This window comes from Ailuropoda melanoleuca, chromosome 7 (genome assembly GCF_002007445.2).
Source record: "Ailuropoda melanoleuca isolate Jingjing chromosome 7, ASM200744v2, whole genome shotgun sequence".
In the NCBI taxonomy this organism is placed as follows: Eukaryota; Metazoa; Chordata; class Mammalia; order Carnivora; family Ursidae; genus Ailuropoda; species Ailuropoda melanoleuca.
Window position 1 is genome coordinate 102,442,523 of NC_048224.1, and position 24,108 is coordinate 102,466,630.

A 24,108-nucleotide genomic window follows, 5' to 3' on the forward strand; every position below is an offset into this window, starting at 1 on the left:
GGGATCACGCCCTGAGCCGAAGGCAGACACGTAACCACTGTGCCACCCAGGCGCCCCAATATGTAAGCCTTCTTATATTTTAACATATCTTAAAGCAGGATACATATTAAAGAAATCATAAATAAGCACTTACCAGAGTTTAATCAACAGCATTTTTCCCCAATGGTCAATGAAATTATAGCATGTGTTATACTAAGATGTTATATAGTAACATCAGAACATCTTAGATTACACAAAATTTGGTAATTCACATGAAATGCTTGGGGTAATATCTGGTACAAAAATTACCCAATAGCTGATACTAACATTCCTCTACATGTAAGCAATAATTGTTATATGTAAGTTAAGCATGATGGGTAAAGTCTGATAATTTAAGAATGATTAAAAGCCTGCTAGTCATACAGCCTTTGTTCCATTTTGTATCTAAAGTCGTAATACAAACTTATGAACTACATTCAGATTAATCAATATCAGTTAACAAGAAATATGACTTTCTACTTGGACCGTATGGTTTTATTTAATTAAATATTTTTTAGAGACATATTAGGAAACTAACGTTCTTTTTTTTTTTTTTTTACTTTAGTAAGGTGACTAAGGAGGGAAAGTGTAAATGGTGAGAAAATAAAAAATAGTAATAATATGTTTACCAGACTTACCACATTATTCAATATAAAGGAAAAAAAAATACCAGCATAACACAGGAACCAACTTTGTAAGTTATAATCACCTCTCATTAATTTTCAAGAATGGTTAATACTAGATTAGTAACTTTTAAGGAGCAGGTTACTGCAACTATCCCCTTGTTATTGGTCTACAGATATTAAGCATTTATCCAGAAACCCTGTCTTGCAGAATGCTTTACAGCACTCCAAAGGTGGCATTACTTCTGTTTCCTAGTTTTAATTTCTAAGAAACATCAGAGATTTTCCCTCTGCACTAAAAAAAAAAAATGTATACTTACTAAATTAGGTATATTATGATGAAAAGCAATTTAAATTCATCAGGGACAAAATGTAAATTATGACCAAATATACACATAAAAAGCCTGACATAGACCCTGGCACAGAGCAGGTGCCACACAAGTGTCAGCTGTCAACATCATCATCTTTACTTAGTATCACAGAGCACTAGAGAGGGAGAGGACCTTAGAGATGACCTAATCTGAAACCATTCAGACTATGATGGGCCTGGAATATAATGGTAAAGTGAGAATTTGTGGGATAAAAGTATTCTAAAATAATTTATTTCCCTTTGTTTATCAATATAACACAGCAGATTTACTTTCACCATTCTTTGATAATTGGAATCATAATATAAATCAACAAGATAACTCTGAGTATGATTTTTTTCTTATCCACATTCTCTAGACAAATAAACCCTGTACAAACTGTGTTCTTGTGCTTTGGGCCTTATAAAATATCTAAGGAGGAATAAAAATATGGTTCACAGAAACTTATTTTACTTACAGCTCATTTAAATTCTCTACAAAAAAATAAGGAAATGTTCAGGATTTCAGTGACTTTCAGAACATTCTGTGTGAGCTTTGTAAATATTTACATGGGTTTTTATATATGAATAAAACTTATTTATTTCTGCCATAAAGTGTTATTGTGTTATTATTGGATGAAATAAGGGTGACTCGTGGGAGAAATTTCCATGTTCTACACACTTGAAATACACACAGTAATGATGAAAAATCAAAGGGCTAAATTATAGTTCTTCTCTCAACTGTCAAGTGATTGAGATTTTGGAGAAAGAGAGAAAATAAAAAGCAAAATAGGAGGAAGAATATATGCTATAGGTTAGAAGGATGTTTCTGAATAGTTAGATCCACACAAAGAAAAAGAAAAAATGTGAAGGAAGTATTAAGGAATAAAACTGTCCAAAATATTACTTTATTCTTTTTCCACCTCAATTAATAGTTTGTTAGAAAAGAAGGTGCTTACTCAATCAAATTTCTATAACCATAGTGTTTCTCTGACCTACATTACCCCTGGGAGTTTGGAGAATGATAGATTCCTTTACTTGGCAAAAACAATAATAATCAAAATATTTTCAGTACCTTTAAGGAAATGGGGGAAAAAACCTAGCTTCAATGAGAAAATAGAATACATAGGAACACACTAACACTCACACATACATATATATACATATACATAATATCTATATCTATCTCTCCATCATCTATCTACAATCTATATGTAAAGACTATAGAAATACATGAAACAAATACGTATGTATTAATATTAGAGTTAACTATTGAAACACAATTCCTTAAAAATTGATCTTCTATTGTACAATGTGAACATATTTAACACTACTGAACTGTAGCTTTAAAATGATTAAAAGTAAATTCTGTTATATATTTTAAACCACAATTTTAATAAATTAAAAGGAAGATAACAGATTTTTACGTCCAGCCATGTTAGAATAATTAGTACTGGGATAGCCCTCCCAATATTAAAAAAAAAAAGAATAAAGAATAAAATACGGATCTTCTACATTTTAGAATGGATGGACTCATTAAAGAAAAAGAAAAGTAATTTTTATTTTAAATCCAAATATACAAGGAAATAAAGGATCAAGCTGAGAAAAGGCAGAAAAAAGGGCAAAGATTAATGGAAATTCCAGTTAACCTGCTCATATTGAGCAACATTGTCTTCTTTATCTTCCTTAAGGATAGGGAATGAAGCAAATCAGTCTTTCAACAGATAGATGTTCCTATCTTTGAGCTCAACTACTAAAAATGAATCAATTAAGAATCTTTAACTCCAAAAGAAATTGCTCATTACTTTCTCCAAAACTAGGTAATAATCAACACTTTGCATTCAATGACAAGAACATCATATTTAATAGCTGGACTATGACCAAAGAGGAAAAATATTATTTGCCTTTTGTTCTAAAATTAGGTTGTTTTAAAAAGTACTATTATAAAAATATGAAAATAAAAGAGGATGGCAAAGAAAATATTTATAATAGTTAGCTCAGACTATATAAAATCACTAGGAAAATGCAAATTGCTCAGTACTAACATCGTGTCTATAGAGATACAGCATACCTCGTAATGGTTTTCTTCATTCTCCTGAATGTGGAAACCCGCAGAGCTGGGACATTTCTGAGGAGTGACAGGAATATTGTCACTTTTGCTGTGTGAGTTACACTGAAAGAGATTACCAAATAATTGTGACAAACTACTCCACATTTAGAGTGTCTTTTGAGAGACATGGTTGTTTGCTAAGAGTAATTCAAGGAGTACCATTAGAACTGGCAAGGGTCTACACTCAGAGGAACATGCATTAATATGGAGCCTTTTCCAAAAAAAGATTAAAAATGTCTCCAGGATAAACAAATTGTCACAATGTTATAAATGAAACTAAAGACTCTCAAATCTAGTTATTTTATTTTTACCCTGTCTTTTTTTTTTAAGCAGTATCACTATGTTTATGATTTTAGTAGCTAAATCTTATATGGTGCTACTATTTCTGTGAGGTATTATCCAAGTGCTTGATATATATCATACACATCTCGACATAGATATTACTATTATCCCCACTTACAGGTAAGGAAAATTAGGCATACAAACTATTCTTCCCAAGGTTGGGCTGCAAACCCAGGTTTCCAGGAGCATGCCTCATACCTTATCTACTACAAGCAAGGTCTTTATAAATGATACATTTGAAAGAAACAAAAGTGAAAAACTGAAAGCTTAAGGTCTTGAAATATTACTTCACTTTTCTTCTGTACCAAATTTCAAGTATTTTTTGAAACAGGTTAACTAAAATAATTCACGAGGAAAAGGATGTGAATTGTGCAATGTAAGACATTAAATTATGGTGTGACCTTTCTCCATAAAAATATTAAAATGGTTATTTTCCATATCCCTCACAAGACTTTTTTATGTGAAAATAAGGTATTATTCACTTCCTGTTATCCTTGTTTCTTTCTTTCCTAAGTCTCTTATTAGATTCAAGGCAAGGAACATTTATAAGTATTGCTGTGTGGCCATTTGTTAAACATAACATTGGAAATTCTAAGTTTTCTACATTAATGAAAGATATTGTAGTGCCTCCAAAAAAGGTTCACCACTGGTATACCGTCTTTCCTCTTTCATAAGACTAACATAGGAACAGATTTGTATGACATAAGTAGGGAAGGGAAGATAATATTTTTTCAAACTAGTATGGTACATTTTCAATTAACTAATGAAATTCTACTTTCCCCATACCAAAGAAAAATCTGCTAGAAAATTACTATCAAAGACATTTTAAAAAGCAAACTAATTTCTGAGGCTAGTGTTCAGTATATTTTCACCTCAAGACCACTATTTTATATATTTAAATATTTTAAAACACATTACATTCTTTTAGATTTATTTTGAAATAATTTTAAACACAGAAAAGGGGCAAAAACAGCAAAAAAGAATTCTAGGATTCCCTTTATTACTATTTCAAATATATCAGTTGATTATTTCATTGTTAGTTGAAGGGAAATAGCAATAGGACAGACTAGGAAGGCATGACTCTCAAACTCAAACCCCCATTAGAAACCCTTAAGCATGAAAAAATATATATTTTGTTCCTATCCTCTGTACAAACTATCATTTCAACCATGTTCAAAACTTACTTCCTCTAGGAACTTTTCATGGGTAAATAAATAAATAGCAATAACCATTTTATCCACTGCTTGCAACCTAAGTAACTTTTAGACGTAGTTTGTAGAATGCTGCTCTGCCAGTTTAATTCTTGGGATGTGCCTAGGTTTGTCTGAATGTCACTGTTGATTATGGAGTATCTTTCATATTTCTCCACAGTGGCTTCCTTTGCTTTCTAAAGAAAAAAGCTTCAACCTTAAAGCAGTTATTGTCATCTATGATGTTTCCCAGACATTTTAATCATTCAGTTCCTGTCCCTAGCCTCTCCTCATACCTATTCATGCTGATTAATCTTTTTAAAACATCTCATGTCTTATGCAGTGTTTCTCCCTAGAAACATTTCAATTCCTGGGGCCTGGCAGTGGCTCTCACCCTGGCTGTATATTAGAATCACCTGGGGAGCTTTAAAAAATACCAATAACTGAGCCCTACCTCACAGAGATGAATTAGAGCTCAGGCAAAAACATGGTTTAAATACCCAGGTAATTCTAATGTGCAGTCAGAGTTTAGAATCCCTGGGTTAACACTTCTTTGTCTGGTGCTCAGGACAATAAAGCAAATTTTGGCCTCACTCCTCTTTTGGTCTGATCTCTTGAGCTCTTTAGCATTTGTTCTTCCTTTTCCTTATTTAATGTCATATGTTGGGAGTTGTTTTTTTCATGGATTATATCATAATGCCTTTGAATGTGAAAAAAATCTGAAATTTGTATAATACTTTATACCTTTACATACAAGATTTTATGTATTATCTACAAGAAACCTCTGCAGAGAGGTAAAAACATAAACCTTCTTTAACAGATGGGGAAGACAGAGGTTCATGATACATTCTGTGGCCTCATGCAGCGATTTGCCAAGTAAAAACATTCCTAAGTGACAGAACTCAGGCTATTTCTCTTCTGCCATATCTCCCTTAAGAAGGTCCTTCATTTGCTCATTCATTCATATTCTATTCTGCTTGTTTGTTCATCTGTTTGATCATCAGATATTTACTGAGTGCATGCTATGTGTCAGGATTTTATTGGTTCATTAAGATATGGCATTTAATATCTGTAATATTCACTTCAGCAGTGAAACCACACATAGAAATAAATAACTACCATGACATGTGAAAATGCCACATGAAAATGTATGCACAGGTTGCTTAGGGACAAAGAAGACAGGATGACTAGGCTCCTGGGTTTGATATGTGGGAAGAATCTGAAAAGATGGGCCAATGAGGGAATCATGGTTAACACACATTCACGACAAAACAAACAGCATATGCAAAGGCTAGAAGACATGAATTCTTGTGATATGGTCTGTGAGCCACAAGGATTTTGACAGTGTGTTAACAATGGACCCTGTGAGGACTGATTTGAGGAATGGGACAAGCTATTAGAGCATTAAATTTAACAAGGGATGAGAAGTTACAGAATCGGGCCTAACACAAGGGAGGACTACCAAATAATGGGTTAAGTGCTTCCCAGTGGTCCTGCCAAGGGTGAACCTGAGTTACCTTCCTCTCTCTCCCAAGTTCAATAAAGAAATATAAGCAAACTGGGTGTGTTTGCAATACCTGTGACACCTGAGTAAGTCCCTCCATCCCAACAAGATGTCAACCCTAAGCCTCTCCTGTGCCTAATTCTAGGGCAGCCGCTGTTTGTAAAGCAGTGAATGACACCAAAGGAAAAGTTTAACCCAACTATTCCTCCTCACTTTTTAAAATTTTTGAATATTATGACGTAAATAGCCTCTGGGGATTATAAATCTATAAGCCTGAGAAAAAAAGAAATTTAAAAATAACTCTATAAACAATATTTTGAGATCAAATATTATAAATAGCCAAAACTTTAAGGAAACAAGTTCTTAAGTGAAGAACAATTTAATCACTATGAATTCTCTCTAACAAGTTTCTATTTCAGGGACAGCTGTAGCCTGAAATGGAAAGAAGATTTATTATAAATGTCTCAAGATTTCACCCACTAAATTTTTTTTTCTGTTTGCCAAATTTGATATGAATAACTATATAATGAATTATGGTTAGGATGAATTTGCTAAATCAGATTTCATACTGCAGACAAATCACTTGAGAGGTCCAGAGCTCAATAACAACAATCACATTAAGTGGAAATCACTGTAAATACATTTGTTTTATACTTTAAAATCCACTTGCTGTTTTCCATTACCTACGATTAATAGTCTCTTGTTTAATATGTGGATAAATGTTTCTTCCCCCAAACATCCACTGTAGTTCTTAGGAAACTGTCATTCACAACCTACAGAAATACCTACTCAAAAAAAAAAAAAAAGAGAGAGAGAGAGAGAGAAAGAAAGGGAGGGAGGAAGGGAAGGAGAAAAGAAGGAAGGGGAAGGGAGGGGAGGGGTGGGGAAGGCAGGGGAGGGGGAGGGAGGGAGGGAGAGAGGGAAGGAGAAAGAAAGAGGGAGGAAGAGAGGGAGAAAGAAAGAGGGAGGGATGCAGGCCCGCCAGCGGCCTACTCAAACTTGCCTCGTGGTCAGTAATATTAGCTTTCATATTTTTGACAAATTTCTAAGAAGGGAGTTCATAGCTACGATATCAAGAGAAAAGTATCAACAGTGGCAAAAGCAACAAAAGTTTTATGAAAAATCACATAACCATAACTAAGACATAGCTTTTTTTTTTTTTTTTTGCTAAAAAGGGGGTGCTTTACATTTTCTATCGAACTCTATAGCAGCAACAATATACCCTTTTAATCTATTCCTCCTACCTTCTTATAAAATCAAGATTGTTTGCTAAAAATCAATGGCACTGTTATAAATTTTGTGCAATCATTATAGAGGCAGTAGCCTTGTATTTTTGTACTATAGGTTTCATTAAATAATTCCATTTGTTAAAAACTCCCACTGAAAATGTTATTCCTACCCATTTTAAGAAATTCTTTTTGTGAAGAACTGTAAAACATTCTTAAAACTTTTGATTAAAAAGAGCTCTAAGGTTAATAAGAAATTCACATTTACAGAAAAGAATTTAAAAAACTGTGTGTACTTGGTGTCTTGAACTTCTCTCCATTCATTCTTTTGGAGGACCCACATGTGTCACGTTTTCAACACCCCCATTCCACTGAAACTGCTCTGCCATAACCACAAATGATTTCTATATTAGTAACTCAAAGACCAATTCTCAGTTCTCATCTCAACACAATTGATAATTCCTTTCCTTTTGGACATATTTATGTCACTAGCCTTCTAGGACACCACACACTGATGGTTTTCTTTTTACCTCTGTGCTCTCTTTCTGGAATCATTAACTGTTCATGTTGTCTTTGTTGTTATTTAAAAAAAAAAACAAACTGCAAAGTATAGAGAAAATGAAATCTAAGTACTTTCTTAGAAAGTATGTTTTCTGATAATGTTCTCCACTAGTTCCTGACTCTAAAATATTTCCTCAGATAGACAAATGAACAAAATTATTTATTTTTCTAAGATTTTATTTATTTATCTCAGAGATAGTGAGTAAGAAAGAGAACAACACGAGGCGGGGAGGAGTAGAGGGAGAGAGAAAGGGAGAAGCAGACTTCCACTGAGCAGGGAGCCCGATGCGGGGCTTGATCCCAGGACTCCAGGATCATGACCTGAGCTGAAGGCAGACGCTTAACCGACTGAGCCACCCAGGTGCCCCAACAATTTCTTATTTATAAGCAGACAAGGGAAGAACTCTTAGAACATTCCTAAACATGCTTAGTTCAAAGAACATATTTTAAGGGCATTTCTAGAAACTGTTGAAAATGTATAGTTTCAGAGATCTGTAGTGTGGATTCTTACTATTTCTGAAAATTTGTTCCAATCACTTACTGTCCTGGAACCTACTGTGTTTCAAATCAGGAAGCCAGCAGCCTGTGTCAGCAGCCTTCTAATATCTTCTATAGGTCTTCTCCATTGGCTTATTTTCCTATCATCATTAAATATAATTTGAAAACAAAGCTAAAATCTTCATTGAACTGTGGTGAACACAAAGTTATTCAGCTTGGGTAATAGGTATTTTGATTTTAAAAAATGCATTATAATAAATTTTAAAACCAAATGCCATATAAATATCTATTCAACTAATAGAAATACACATGGCCAGAATCTATAAGAATTTCAAGGTAGAGATTCCTTAAGTAAAATGAAAAACAAAGGTGGACCATCAAAGGATTCAAAAGGAATGTCAACTATACCTTTAGTATATAGGAATTTGTTTATTTTTTTGTTTGTTTTCCCTCTCTCTTTAAAAAAATAATATTTTTTCTTTAAAAATTAGAGACAGAGGGGCGCCTGGGTGGCACAGCGGTTAAGCGTCTGCCTTCGGCTCAGGGCGTGATCCCGGCGTTATGGGATCGAGCCCCACATCAGGCTCCTCTGCTGTGAGCCTGCTTCTTCCTCTCCCACTCTCCCTGCTTGTGTTCCCTCTCTCGCTGGCTGTCTCTATCTCTGTCAAATAAATAAATAAAATCTTAAAAAAAAAAATTAGAGACAGAAATATCACAAAATATTAGCATACATTAATTCTGGGTACAGGGACATAGGTATTTTCCTTATTTCTTTTTACTTTCTCTAAATTTTTCAAATACCTAAACATTAATAAGCACATAGAAAAAAAGGATTAATGTGGCTTTGTTAAAAACCTCAACAAGATTTTTGATAATTGTTGTAAAACAGCTTTATAAGTCATAAAATCTTGTAATTGTGCATATTCAGAAATAAAGATACCATGTGGGTGTTAGGTGTCTTCAGATTTGGCACAGGGTCAATTTCCCCTTGTCAGTAGACAATGTTTCTCGAGGGTGCCTGGGTGGCTCAGTTGGTTGAACATCTGACTTCGGCTCAGGCTGTGATATCTGGGTCCTGGGTTGAGCCCCACATTGAGCTCCCCGCTCAGCCAGGAGTCTGCTTGTCCCTCTTCTTCTGCTGTTCCTCCCTCCCCCATCCCTGCTCCTGCTCTCTCTCTCAAATAATAAATCAAATCTTTAAAAAAAAAAAAAAAAAGGAAAATCTTTCTCTAAGGCCAGGTGAGAAACATGCTTATTTTTCCCTCTATGGTACTAAAGCATAACGGTCTTTCTCTACTTCCTTTAAATATAGTTTTGCTTTTTTTCACTTCATGAGGAACAGACCCTCCTACTGACAGTTTATCAGAGGTATGTAATACAATGCCTTCAGCATTGCTAGGTATTTTATAGTATTAAAGTGAAAACGTCAAGTGGAATAAATGAATAAATACAAGACTTTACAATGATTTATATTCACCCAGATTGTTTTGGCTTCTAACTCTCTAGGTGATAATTTCTTTGTAGCTGTTTTCTTTTGTTTTTGTTTTTCTTCTGTTCCACAACAGACAAATTCATTGGAAATTAGTATCCCCAAGTTAGCATTTTGTCTCATAGATGCTATCACAAAAATAAGGTGCACTAGCAGCATAGATCGAGAGTACCTGTGGTAGAAACATTAAACAAAGCAGTGGTTTTAGTCTTCACACTTTGTTCTCCAACTGGACCCTTAGCAGCTCATGGCAAGAGGTAACTTGCTCACAGTAATATATTACCTAAGTGGATAAATTTGAAGTTACCTACTCTATACATGAACAAATAGCTCCTTTCAACTTCCCGGTCCTGCAGCATTTCCCTACCCAGGAGACGTTGCCAAGTTCACCTTTGGTACTTCTAGGGCAGCAAACCACCTGGTAAGCGAGTTGACTACGGTCTGCTTCAGAACTCCCTGAAATGACCAATAACCCTTACAACTTTATATAAATTTTCCTCCACCCTTCTTACAATCCCCATTTCAGACCTCCTTTCAGTCTGGAGACACCATTTCTCCTTCTTCCCTTTTTTTTTTTTTTAAAGATTTTATTTATTTATTTGACAGAGAGAGAGAGACAGCCAGAGAGAAAGGGAACACAAGCAGGGGGAGTGGGAGAGGGAGAAGCAGGCTCCCAGCGGAGCAGGGAGCCCGATGTGGGGCTCGATCCCAGGACCCTGGGATCAGGCCCCGAGCCAAAGGCAGATGCTTAACGACTGAGTGACCCAGGAGCCCCTCTCTCCTTCTTCCTTCTTGATGTCTCAAAGGTACCTCCTCTCTTCTCTTTCTCAATAGCAGTTTTTTGTTCCCTATCCAAACAAGCCTTTTCATTTTTAATCCAGGTTTGTACAGTGACTAGTCAGATAGAGGTGGTCACTACTGTTCAACAAACAGCAAAAATTTGAGAATTCCATGTGGGATTTATGAGAAAACAAAAGATGATTTTTTAGTCTTTTGGCACAGGCCATTAAGTAGAATGGTTGGGCTTCTTCAATTATAGTTCCTTCTGATCAAGTGAAATTAAAATTTAAAAAAGTATTTCTTAGAACACCCGGTGTGGCTTATTTGGTTAAACATCTGACTTTGGCACAGGTCATGATCCCAGGCTCCTGAGATCGAGTCCTGCATTGGGCTCCTTGCTCAGCAGGGAGCCTGCTTTTCCCTCTGCCTGCCCCTCTGCCTGCTTTTGTACTCTCTCTCTCTATGACAAATGAATAAATAAAATCCTTAAAAAAAATTATTTCTTATTGTGCAGTTTGTTGTTGCAAATAGATCATATTTAAAGCATTAGTAGAAACTTTACACAATTTACAACTTTATGATCACTAAATGAAACCCACTTGTTTCAAAACAGCCAAGATACAAGGGATACTTTATAATCAGAAAAAATCTTAACAAACTAAGTGAAAAAAAATTGGAAAAAAATCTTAAGAATGTGAAATTAAAAAGTCTGAGGAAATTCAGTAAGAGGTACAAGCCCAAGCACCAGATGAGACATTTTATTTTTTTTCTTTGTTTAGGAATTTCTGTCTTATACACTCTTCCAAAATTTAATGGTCTCTATCACTGGCTGGCTGACATTTTTCAAATAATTCTAACAATTTAATAAAATGTATAGATGCCAAGTACCGTAACCAAGAAAGAGCTTCTTTCAATGTGTTATTGCTTAAGTGATATTTGAGAGCAACCTATTGCCATAAATAACTTCAGTTACTATGAAGTTTTAGTAACTCTGTATATTGTCCATTTCCAGAGAATGCTTTTCCAGTTGATTTTCTTTTTTTGCAATGACTTGCAAGGCTTTTCCTAAGGGACTATTCACAACTGCAGAAATAGAGATAAGACAGATAGAGAGAGATATAGTCTAAAAATAATCATTTGGTTTTCAGAAAGGCTGCATTTGGCTGAATTTTGTCTTCTTTTCTCAATAAAATATGTAAGGAGAGTGGGAAAAAAGGGAAAAATAATTTTGAAGTCTCATAGAATTTTTTATAATTCAATTAAGAGTTAAACAACAGCTCCCTATGTCAAAGCTCCTTAGTGGGTCCCTCTAAATATGCAACAGCAGAGCAGAGCTCCTTGAACGAACATTCAACGTGTCAAAGATTTCTCAAGGTGCTTGGGTGCCAGGTACACGGGATGAACAAAATCTTGCTAAGTAAATAAATACATAAATAAGCCCATATATTTTCCCACATCTGGCTATAAATTCTTTCATGAGCAATTACTTAAGCTAACCTAATATAGATAAACTAGATACAATTTCAAGTCATTACTCACAAAGGAGGAGCAATGCAAAGCCACCTTACGAGGACTACAAATTGTAGCTGCTCTGTGGACACTGCGACAGTTTTATTTAAATGCTGCCTGGATGTTGTGTTATATTAGAGTTTTATGTTTTGACCCAGTTGCTATGGGTATGCATAGAAATAAAATTCCTCAGAAAGTATACTTCAAACATTAATGTTCCGTACTTTAAAATTTCTCCATTGGTCCTTTCCCTGTATTATTACCTTACTATAAAGCCATTTCACAAGAGCAATAATACATTGAAAGGCTTCAAATTACAAAACTATTACATGTTATATTGCTTGAGCAAAGACCTATTAATGCCAGTCGACACTGCACATTGTAACTTAATTATGCATTTAAATAAATGATGCAGGCAATGTAGGCCTTTGCAACTCCACATACACTTAAGAGAGATGTTAACTTCTGTCCAATTTCAAGTAATACAATAACAGAAGTTTGCAGCATTGGGGTTGATCAGGATTATTCATGCTCTATTTTTATTCAAGGCAATTGTTTTGGAGTTTTTTGTAGTTCATTTAGGTTTATTCCATTATTTGTTGTACTAAAATCCCTGAGACAGGAGTTCTGAAAGAGGACCAAATACATAGTGCTAAAACCAACTTAATAGAAAACAACAGTATTTGTTATCAAAATGCACAGAAAAGTTTTATGAGCCTATGATGTGGCAGAGTCCAGGGATACAGTGATGGGCTTTCCATCCCTACAGAAGTGGCCATTTGTGAACTGCATTTACATGTGTGCACATACACACCACGGTTGTAAAGACATGTTTCGTGTGGGTGGTTCATATATTTTTTCATAGAGATGACTGCGTATATTTGTATATGAATGAGTATTTATTACATAGGATTACTTTAATTAATAGCACAAGTACTACATTTTTTCTAAAAGAGTTCACCCTTAACTATATAAAGTATGTATATGTATATGAATATGTATTTATTTATTCATAATTTTTAAAGACTTTATTTACTTATTCGACAAAGAAAGAGAGAGCACAAGAAGGGGAGCAGCAGGCAGAGGGAGAGGGAGAAACAGACTCCCCACTGAGCAGGAAGCCTGCCATGGGGCTCAATCCCAGTACCCTGGGGTCATGACCTGAGCCAAAAGCAGACACTTAACCAACTGAGCCAATGAGGCACCCAGGTGCCCCATTTATAAAATTTTAAGTGTGCTATACATAAACCACATTTTATACTTATACTAAGGTAATGTATATAATGTCTAACAAAAATGCATCTGGAGTTTAGGGTGAAATATTTCTGAAAAATAATTTTATCAAGAACTATATTTTGAAATCTCTGTGATACGGAGAAATTTTTAAAAATCTGGACTGAATATAATTTCCATTACTAGAACTATGTCCTTATATCATGAAAAATACTTTCCAAAAATAAATGTCTAACATAATATTAGCCTTCACTATCTGCATGCCAGTCTTTAACAACAGCCTTCAAGTCAACCTTCAGTCAAAGAAATCAGGTAATAAATTTAGAGACACACATCCGGAGTGTTTTAAAGTGAATTCAAAATTCAAGGCTGTGCCAGTTATTTGAACATTATCTTTTCTAGGCAAATTCTTGAATAAGTTTAGAGGTTTATTTTACTCCTCTCCCTGTAAAGTTTTCTAAAACAGACCCTGAAGTTGAAACCTATAGTATTAATAGCCTATACAGAGAGAACAAGAGAGTGAACACACTTGATTTTTTGTAGTATACTAATAACAAACACTACCCCTTGAATACATAATTTTAAGATGTGTTTTTGTAAGTTGAGTGTTTCATATTTTGATTTTAATTCACTTATACAAATTGTACAGTATCTAAAGTTGAGTGAAAATTCACAACTCTTTAATGACTTAGAGTAAAGAGGATGTTCCGGAATATAGTGGAAAGTTCCAACTGGCTCCTGGGTCTTGGATTCGACCCATAGCCCCACCACCATCTGACCATGCGTTTTTGCCTAAGTGTTTTTGTCTGTAAAATGGGAAGTTTAGAGTTTAGATCTCCTCTACCTCTCCAAGTAAAAATTGCAGTAAATATGTGAGACATTATTAGATACGTCACCCAAAACTTAGAGAAGGGTTTTTTTCCCCTAAATATAAATTTCTAATTTTAGATCTTCATAAAATGGTGTAAATAACTTAATTGATAAAGGAAGCTACAGGAAAGTGGAAACTTTACCACTGACTCTGTTATAAGCATTTGTTCTCTTCTTGCTGATAGCTTTGAAAACATGTGGCTGTATTAAAACCAAAGTAAAACTTTAACTCTCAGGCCCCATATACTTCTTTTTATTCATAAAGAGAAAAAAAAAAACCACTATCAAAGGCCTGATGTTTACTGACTACACTTCTACATTCTTTCTAGAAAAAGAATTGGTGCATTGGGTAACTTTTGAAATAGTTTAGAGTATTTAGGGCCAAATTAAAGAAACTAATCACAGTGCTGTTGGATGGAAACTCTTTAGCAAGTCTGGAATCTATCAAGCTGTGAATGTTTAAAAGGCTAGAGCACTTTTAAAATCTATTTTTAAAATTAAAGTTCTATGTATTTTAAGGAGCAAAATCAAGTCACATGAGGAACATGCTCACTTTCAAGGTCTTAAAAATGGTTCGTTTTACAGGTTTGGGCTGAGAATCCCTGAAGGAATGTATTTTAACAAATAAGGAAATAACTGTAGATGTAGTCACTGCTAATCGAGTCCATCTTTTGAATTACTTTATCTCCAAGCTCCAAACAAACATAACTTCAGCAAAACCACTTTACTGTTTATCTTTAATCCTCAGGTCACAGAACTGTAACACTTAGATGACTCCCTAAAACACTACCACTTCTTTGATTTCTCCTTACGAAGTTGTTCCCTTGGTAAAGGGAGGTATGAAAATGAACAGAAATAGATTACAGAAACATAAAAATCTATTTTGAAAATTTATAGTAATAAATATCAAGCATAACTGGGAAATATCTGTTTTCTGAGGAAGAAAATGATAAAACATATGATTCAATATTCTCTTCAAGGAGCACGTTACATGCTATAAATTTTATGATTTTATAAATTCTTCCAATAAACACATCCGTTCATTCAACAAATATTTCTTAATAACCTCTATGTGCCAAATATTCTTTAATGATTGGTCAAAAGAATACAATTAAGAAATCTTGTCCTCAAAGAGTTGACAGTATTTTCAATGTGGTCATTTTTATGAACTCTTTATATTCCCAAATGCATTCAGCAACATATATATACATATCTCAAAACAGAAGGGAAAAGAGAATACCTAAAGAGAATAGGAATAGTTGGTAGCATTTTACAGGTTTTTTTCCTTATATGAGTTTTTTAGAAGAATACAGAAAGACAGCCCCTTGTTAGACAATAACACACTTTTGTCCTACAGGGATACTACAATAAATATACTCCACTAAATAAGGACTGATGTTTAAGTTCATGACAGTTTTTATGAATTGGACGAGGGGCAATATTTAAAGGTGATTAAACAATAGAGGACATTTTATAAAACATTTTTCTTCATATTAATATTACTGATAACAGGGGGGCCCCTGAGTGGCTCCGTTGGTTAAGCGTCTGACTCTTGGTTTCGGCTCAGGTCATGATCTCAGGGTTCTGGGATGGAGCCCCAAGGCAGGCTCCATGCTTAGTAGGGAGTGTACTTGTCCCTCCCCCCCTCCCTTCTCATGCCTGCTCTCTTTCTCTCTTAAATAAATAAAATCTTTAAAAAATAATGCTGATAACAGAAATACACTTCCAAACCAAGATAATGCATAAATAAAAAAATAATTTTAGGAAAAGAGAGTATAATACACACACACACATATATCCTAATTATTGCCTCTTAAATTCAATACCACTGAAGCATGGCACTTTGTAATCTTGAATTAGCACTCTATTACAAATTCAAGCTCTTTTACAAAGATTTTTTTATTCAACTTTGGATGATAAGGATCTGACAAGAATGAGTAGACTTTTCACCCTCCTTCAGTGAAATAACAGAGAAGATTCTGCTAGACTACACAATATCTTTTTCTTACTGTTTTGATTACCAAGAGACCTAAAATAGAGAACGAAACCACCAACACTAATTTGTGTTGATTTTCTTATCTCACTTTTGCAAGACATTGTTTAAATTAATCTTGCAAGCCATAATATCATGCAATAATCCAAACAGCTATGGGACACATTAAAAAACAAAATACAACTTTTTTTCCAGCTTCTAAGAGGTAGGGGCTTGAAGATGTGTGTGTGTGTGTGTGTGTGTGTGTGTGTGTGTGTGTGTGAATCTGCATGTCTGTGTGTCTGTAGAGAAGCAGAAGGAAGCAACCAGATAAGGTAGCTGGTTTCTTTTGAGACTCAACATGAAAAGAAATAGGAAATCAGAGTAAATATGATTCACAGTCCTGACACTGAGCTCAGTAGTTCTGAATCCCTGTTTGCCTTTCTTTTAGCCTTCGCTCTTTTGAAGTTCTATTAGGTCTCCTTTTTTATTCCCCTCAGTAGTACTGAAACTCTTTTAAGAGTTGGAATCTGGGCTTGAAAATTGTGCTTGCAAGTAAGGATTTGTAGCAATTCCCTTCCTTTGGGTGACTTCAATATCTGATAGGCTCACTGAATCTTAGAGCTGAAAGGGATGTTAAAGATTCTTTTCTTAAACTCTATTATCAATGAGGAAATTAAGGCACAGAGACTGACTGACCCAAGGTCAAATATTCAGAGGCCAATGGGTGCCATTATTTTGTTCTGGATGACGTACGACATAGAGTAGAAATTATCTTAATTCCTTTTAATATAATTGAAGCAAAAAGAAATTCAGCCATATTCTCAATCCCATATTTTAAATTATAGGCTTACAGAGTTTAAAGGGACCTCTGAACCCAGCTCATTAATATTCTCACAAATTGCCCAGATCACTCTCATGAAAAAGACTAGTAACAAAGACCCATCAATAGACTGAATTTAGAGTCTCTAGTTTATTCAATCCAGATGGCCATTCAATTTAATAGGAAAAAAAAATTCTCCCTGGAAGGGACTTATAACCAAATCTCAAGAAACCATCTGCTTAACTCAATATTCAAATGTATTCATAAAACACATCTTTCTCAGTTCAACTTGAAATATCCCATGTTCAGATTTGGGGAGTTAATAGGGCCAATCAGATATTCTGAAACATCAGCTAAAAAGGAGTCTCAGGAGTTTAAAATCAAATACTATGAAAAAGTGTTTGAATATGGCCAGAATTGTAGGTCTAAGTATTAACTGTATATGTAATTTATCCATATAGCTTAGACCCTTTTGTGTTAATGGTTGATTGTGAGCAAGGCTTGACTAAAACTTACCAACTTGTATTTTGTGTTTTTAAGCTAATTGACATTGTACATATCTTCTCCAAATACAGAATATTCTTTCCAATCTTATTCCCTAGTGAGCTTTCTAAAGCATGGAGAAGTATAAAAATTTGTCCACAGTCTTATTAAAATAAATAGGTAAACACAAAGAAAGTTTGCCTAAGGAAGGAAAACTCATTCACACACAAACACACCCAATAAAGGACACATTCAGCAAATATTTACAAACTTTTAAATAAGCTATGGAAAGTACACATGAAAGAAAACAAAACTTTGTTTTCTGCTGCTCATTAAACTGAAACTACTTGCAAATGAAGTTTTCTTTGAAAAATAAAGTTAACAACCTACTTTCCCTTACCTCAGTAGCCTACTGCATATATTGAGCATCAAATAATAAAACATAAAACTTAACTTGTAGAAAACTTTATCCTGTCATTGGATGCTTTATGTTGAGATGTCAAGTTGGACAAGACAACAACTTTTGCTCAATTTATTCTTCATAAACGAAGAGTACACTTTCACAAGAGTACAATTTAAGATGAACTGCTATGAAACCAGGCCTTTGGGAAGGTGTTACATATAAAAGTGGGGCACCCGCATGATATTAAGTGCATAATATTAGGGGCCAAAAATGTTTTTCAGCTTTCCCCATCTTCCAGTAGCCTGAGTCAAATGACTCACTATATTCTAGACACATTTTATATTTTAAATCCTTTTTGAAACATAACCACTAATGAGTTATTTGATTATCATAATCAGAAACACTAATCACTATAGTCTTGATGAAAATTCAGACATTATCTCAAGAGGGCTCTGGTCCAATAAATTTGTGACTTGCTATTTGTTTTTGTGATAGTTATTCATTGTGATTCAGTGTAAAGTAAGTTTATGGAAAAGAAGTGACAAATACTTGATGTGAGAATCGAATACAAACAGAAATTTTGTAAGGGGGAATCTTTGAGAAGATCCCTTTTAATTTAATCACAAGATTAAATAAATACATAAATATCCCCTTACTAAAATGTTCCCGGCGTAATAATTCTCTTTATTTAGATGAACAATTCTGTAATTATAAAGTGCCATGTTTTCACTTTATTTTTTTTTAAAGATTTTATTTATTTATTCGACAGAGATAGAGACAGCCAGCGAGAGAGGGAACACAAGCAGGGGGAGTGGGAGAGGAAGAAGCAGGCTCATAGCAGAAGAGCCTGATGTGGGGCTCGATCCCAGAACGATGGGATCATGCCCTGAGCCGAAGGCAGATGCTTAACCGCTGTGCCACCCAGGTGCCCCCATGTTTTCACTTTAAATCATATATATTACAAACTACTTAAGACATCTCCCTCTGCTATACCCAAATCCCCTGAAGAGATAACCCAACATACAGAACACAATCACCTCTCTCCTATCCCTTCTCCCTTACAACCTGGCACGTTAGCAGCAAAGTAGTGTGCCTCACACACCCAGACAAACAAAATCTAAGATGACCATGTCTTACGCTGAAACTGCTGTATATGTTATTTTCAAAAAATGATGAGTTCTTCTTGCCCAGTGCTTTCGTGGAAATGGATATCAAGATGGAGAAAAAAAAAGTCTCAGTGACTGAGGTTGAAATTGAAGGGCTGTAGTATACAAGGTCCGAGTAGCAGCCATGTATAAGGGTGACAAAACAGTACAGAGAAAGTAAAAAGATGTTTCTAGAAACACATAGGCACCAAGTGTAAAAGAAGAAAGAGGGACACAGACGGTAAGAGACATAGAGATACAAAGAGAACGTGCTTCATTTATCACTCTCTTTTCCACTTTAGATAAGAACTCAAGTGTTCTTCATTTTCTCTCTCTGGGTTCCAAGAGATCTATATTTTAATCTAGCTGGGTAAATGAATTTCTCTTTCTTATAGCCATAAGAGTTTTCATCTTCAACTTTTATAATTGTATATATTATACTTTGTAAGACTTTTTTCAAACTTGCTTTATATCACTTTGTTACTCTTGCAGCAAAGGGTAAGACAAGTAAAAAAGTCAGTTTTACTAAGGCAAAAAGAAAAAAGAATGCCTTAATTTACCATTTTAACAGCTTTTTACAATCACTATAATAATTTTCACTAAATTTCCCCTCTTGAAAAAAAAAATAAGCAGAGGAGTAAGATATGTGCCCAAGTATCAGATGGATGCCCCACTATTTCTATATTATCATGATAAGAGCACTGAGTACTTCTGACATGCCAAATGGATTTAAATCTAAATAATGATATAACTTTGACACATAATTTACTTGTAATTAACCTAACACTCAGTGGTATTTCCAACCCTCTGTTTTCCACATATTTCTCTTGTTGTGTGCTTTGGAGAGAGTATCCTGCACCTTCTATTTTCAACTTCCTTATTCCTCAGTTATGCCTCAGCTTCCTTAACATTTGACAAGTTACTATTAGAAAGCCATCACTCTTCTTTCTTTCTCTTTTCTTCCATAATGCTAATCTCTCTGTTCCTCAATAATTTTCTACATTTCACTATCCTTCACTGTTCCTTTCTTACCAGAATCACCTTTTATATTGGTGTTGTGCAAGTCTACTTTCTTGGCTAGCTTATCTTCTCATTAGTTCTTATTTCTCTGGGAAACTTCATATAATTTCACACCTTTAATTATCTCCTATACACCTTTAAGTGATGACACCCAAATTCACTGCTTCAGAACCAACTATTTTCCTATGCTTCATTGTGCATTTTTAAACGTCTGCTAAGTACTCCATCTAAGATTCCTTCATTCACCTTAAACCAAGTCACCCAAAGTCCAAGATACAGGCTTACACTCTCCTTACTCTTTTCCTTTTGCATCCATAGCAAATATAACTTTTTGAACATTCATTTCTCTGTATTATAATCATGTGGTTTTGTGCTTATTTCCCCCATGATGTTCCACTGCTGTTCACAGTGTCTAGCAGGTAGTATATTCTTAAAGCTATTTTTGAATTCAAATATGCAGTATTTTCAATTTCAAATTCTACTTTGGAACCACAAAATACATTGGCATTCACAGAACCCCATAGATTTGCTACAGCTAATTGAAAGTATTGAATATTTGGAATTGTTTCGTTCAGACAGGTTGGTTGTATGCAGGCAAAGTCTTCAGAGTGTTCTAGTAGAAAAAGCTTTGTATTCACTTTAACATCATGAGCAAATGGTTATATCCCTAGGGGGATAATGACCCCTTTCCTGCCTGTCAAGGAAGGTGGCTAAGAGGCTTAAATGAGATAATTAGATGTGAACGAATTTGAAAAGTGTGAGGGGCTATACAAATCAGGTTCTGTTAATTAACATTAACATTTAAAATTATATACAACATGTTCCTACTATTCCTTATTAAGTTTTAAAGCTAGCATGATGTTCATTTCTCAAAATAACAGATTAGGGCAATATTTTTAACTTCTTTCCCCTCTTAAGTATATTCATATAATTGACAATATGTCCGCTTCCTTGAAAAATCTAAATAATATGCTGTTTGTGACCCTTAAAACACTGTTCCAAGAATAAACGTTGGCATGCTATTGTTCAGAAGGGCATACACTTGGTATCTAAACACTGTTTGCATTTACTTATATATGCCTTGGAATAGACTTGACTTAATGAACCCATGTATTTTAAGATGTGTGCTTTTAACTCTTACTCAAGAATGACAGGAATAAACAGTTTTCCCCCTGTATTTTCAAGCAAGATATACAGAACAAGAATTTAAGGAAGTATCCCAAAATGGATTTGGTTTCCAGATAAAGTAAGGAAAAATTAACTGTATGCTGATTGTCACTTATCCTCAGGACTCTCATCACAACTTCCTGAAAATTCCTGAGCTGCAGCATTAATCTCCTTGAAAGGGAGACACTCAATTTACAGTGTATTCTGCATGTCCCTAAACAAGTCGTGAATGATGAATTTCACTGTCTGACTGAGGTGGTTTAACTCAGCACATAATTTCTTATATTAATAACCTTCCCCTCAGGAGCTGAATGACCTTCTATAAACACAATCCCTTCATTCAATCAAAAAATTAAAGCCTGTAACCACCTTGCAATTCATCATCTTTTTTACAGGCAATTGTTGAAGCAGAAACGAACACATATCCCCAATCCTCAACCCATATAATGTAAAATTATGCAGCCTTCTGCACTTATGTAACATGGATATATTGAAAATTATGTAGCATTTTGTGTTCCAAATCACTTCTATTGAGTGAATTCTTGTTTCTAGAGAGCCATAATTTTCAGAGCAAAAAATAACCCCTTTCCAAAATCAAAGGCATCCTAAAACAATAACCTCCTGAATGTTTGCATATTTTCAATCAGTATTTTAAAAATGCCTCTTCATATGAATGCCTCAACAATTATGGTGAAGCCAGATTATGGGGTTATTCTTGGAATTTGCAAGACTACCATTTACATAAAACTATCTAAGAGTGAATCTCAGAGTTCAGTAATGCAGGCTTCCTCTGAGTAAGACTCATGAATGTTTGTACCAAATTTCATTATGTATAAAGAGCATAAAGTATATACTCAACAAACTAACATAAGTTCTTATTTCAGCTTGCAAAGATCTCTACCTGAAAAACACAATCTAGAGCAGATAGTAGGGTTATGCCCGAGAATTCTCTGGTAAACCAGGAAACATTACTTAAAAGGATTCAGGTGATTGGTATATTTCCAAAGTGAACAAATTAGGAATATTGGATAAGCTTTTTAAAATTCGATATTCTTAACTACATTGAATTATTGTAACTATGGGAGCAGAAACTGTATTTACGTAAGAAACAGGATTTTTTTTAAAGACTAAAAACCAGAATTAGATTCAGACGAGTTCCCTTTATGAGGCAGACAACTAAATCACCTTGAATAGGTTCTATTGGCCAATCCAGGTGAAGGGTTATATTTATTGCATCTGGTCCTCTCATAGTAGGTAAGTAATCTTTATTTTACTGAAGTTATATACAGACAAAGCCAATTTTAGTGGAAGACCTGGCAGAGCTAAAATTTGCCACAGGAACACACACGTATTACATGAATATATGCTTTGCATACAGCAGAGAAAAGCACATATTCAAACCTACTGGACGAACTGAAAAGACTAAAACCTAGCATCTCTCTTTCAGAATCTTAGACCTCAAGGAAAGACCACATGTACAAAAAGTGATTTAAAATGAGGTGGATTGTTATTTGAATGCTTCCTAAATGAGTACAGTGGAGTTGAATTGGGTGATTAGCAAAACTTCCAGGGAAATATTCAAAATAATAGATCTAACAGTTATGTAAACTGTTCTAAAATTTATTCATGTTATTGGTAGCAGTTTTAGTAAATTAACCCATTTGTAGAACAGTTAAGGCCATTTAATTTAAAAATGTTACCAGAGGAATATCATTGTCGACAAAATAAAAAAGTTTAGGTCAACTTTGAACTATGTCATGAAATGAGTTGCTTAGTTGGGTTAACTTGTCTCATGTATAAGTGATACCAATATTTGTTTGCCTTTTATATAGAGAAACCATGCCATCTCTTCACTTTATTACTCACCCATGTTACTGACTATGCTCTGATTAAGATGATTGTGCAGAAATTAAATGTGACGCAAATGTATAATTTATCAAAAATTATTGATTTAAAATTACACAAATGTTTTGGAATATATAAAATATATATCTAATTGTAAATATCAAGTGTCACATTTCTAATTTTAAAAAAAATGATCAGAACATCTGGGTGGCTCACTTGGTTAAGCGTCTGTCTTCAGCTCAGGACATAATCTCAGGGTCCTGGGATCAAGTCCAGCATCAGGCTCCCTGCTCCGTGGGGAGCCTGCTTCTCCCTCTGCCTCCCTCCCTCTTTCTCATGAATAAAGAAAATCTTTAAAAAAAATGATCAGCTATTTCTTCTTCAATTCCCGGAGAACTACCTCTTTGCCTTCTTTTTACAAAGACATTTTTCCCCCTGACCTAAGAAAGAAAGACACTACATTTGAATTGCTTCTGAATGAGGAGAGCAGACTCAATGAGCACTAATAGGCATTTTCTATCTTTAATTTTCATGATTCTATTAGAGATGTGTGGGAGGAAGGTAATAGGAGAAATTAATTCCAGCAACTCATCCAGAAGTAACTTCCTTATGTTCACATCCTCAATGAGCTTTTGGCTTGAAAAACTTTGTTGTGGACAAACGTTGCCACCGCCTCATGCCTGGAAAGTCCTGAATGTAATTGTCTGTCAATGATATGATGATTTATAATGCAATCTGTTCCTGTTGCTAGTGCTGCCGATAATTCTAATTTGCCACTCTTGTATTAGGTGTGAGGAACTTGACAGTCCTGCTCAGTTTCACAGTTTAGTCTTTCTTTACATGATACAGCCAATCAAAATACATCTATCTCCCTTCCATTCTCCTTGGGGAAAGGATAAATTCTACCAAGACTATTACTGTAATGGTCATATTTTTCTAACTCATTTATTT

The 24,108-nt window shown here is 34.6% G+C and overlaps 1 protein-coding gene across 3 annotated transcripts in view; it reads right to left on the minus strand.

Annotated features, from left to right (window-relative positions):
- The window catches only part of PCDH9 (protocadherin 9), an 892,769-nt gene that overhangs the window by 572,885 nt on the left and 295,776 nt on the right, over positions 1–24,108 (minus strand). The window contains exon 3 of one of the 3 annotated variants that reach the window (XM_002913049.4): positions 3,059–3,160. The exons of 1 other annotated variant lie outside the window; for it this stretch is intronic. In XM_002913049.4, the coding sequence (XP_002913095.1) occupies positions 3,059–3,160 (102 nt within the window). The remainder of the gene's footprint in view (positions 1–3,058; positions 3,161–24,108) is intronic. One more of the 3 variants, XM_034665276.1, reaches the window with a different exon arrangement.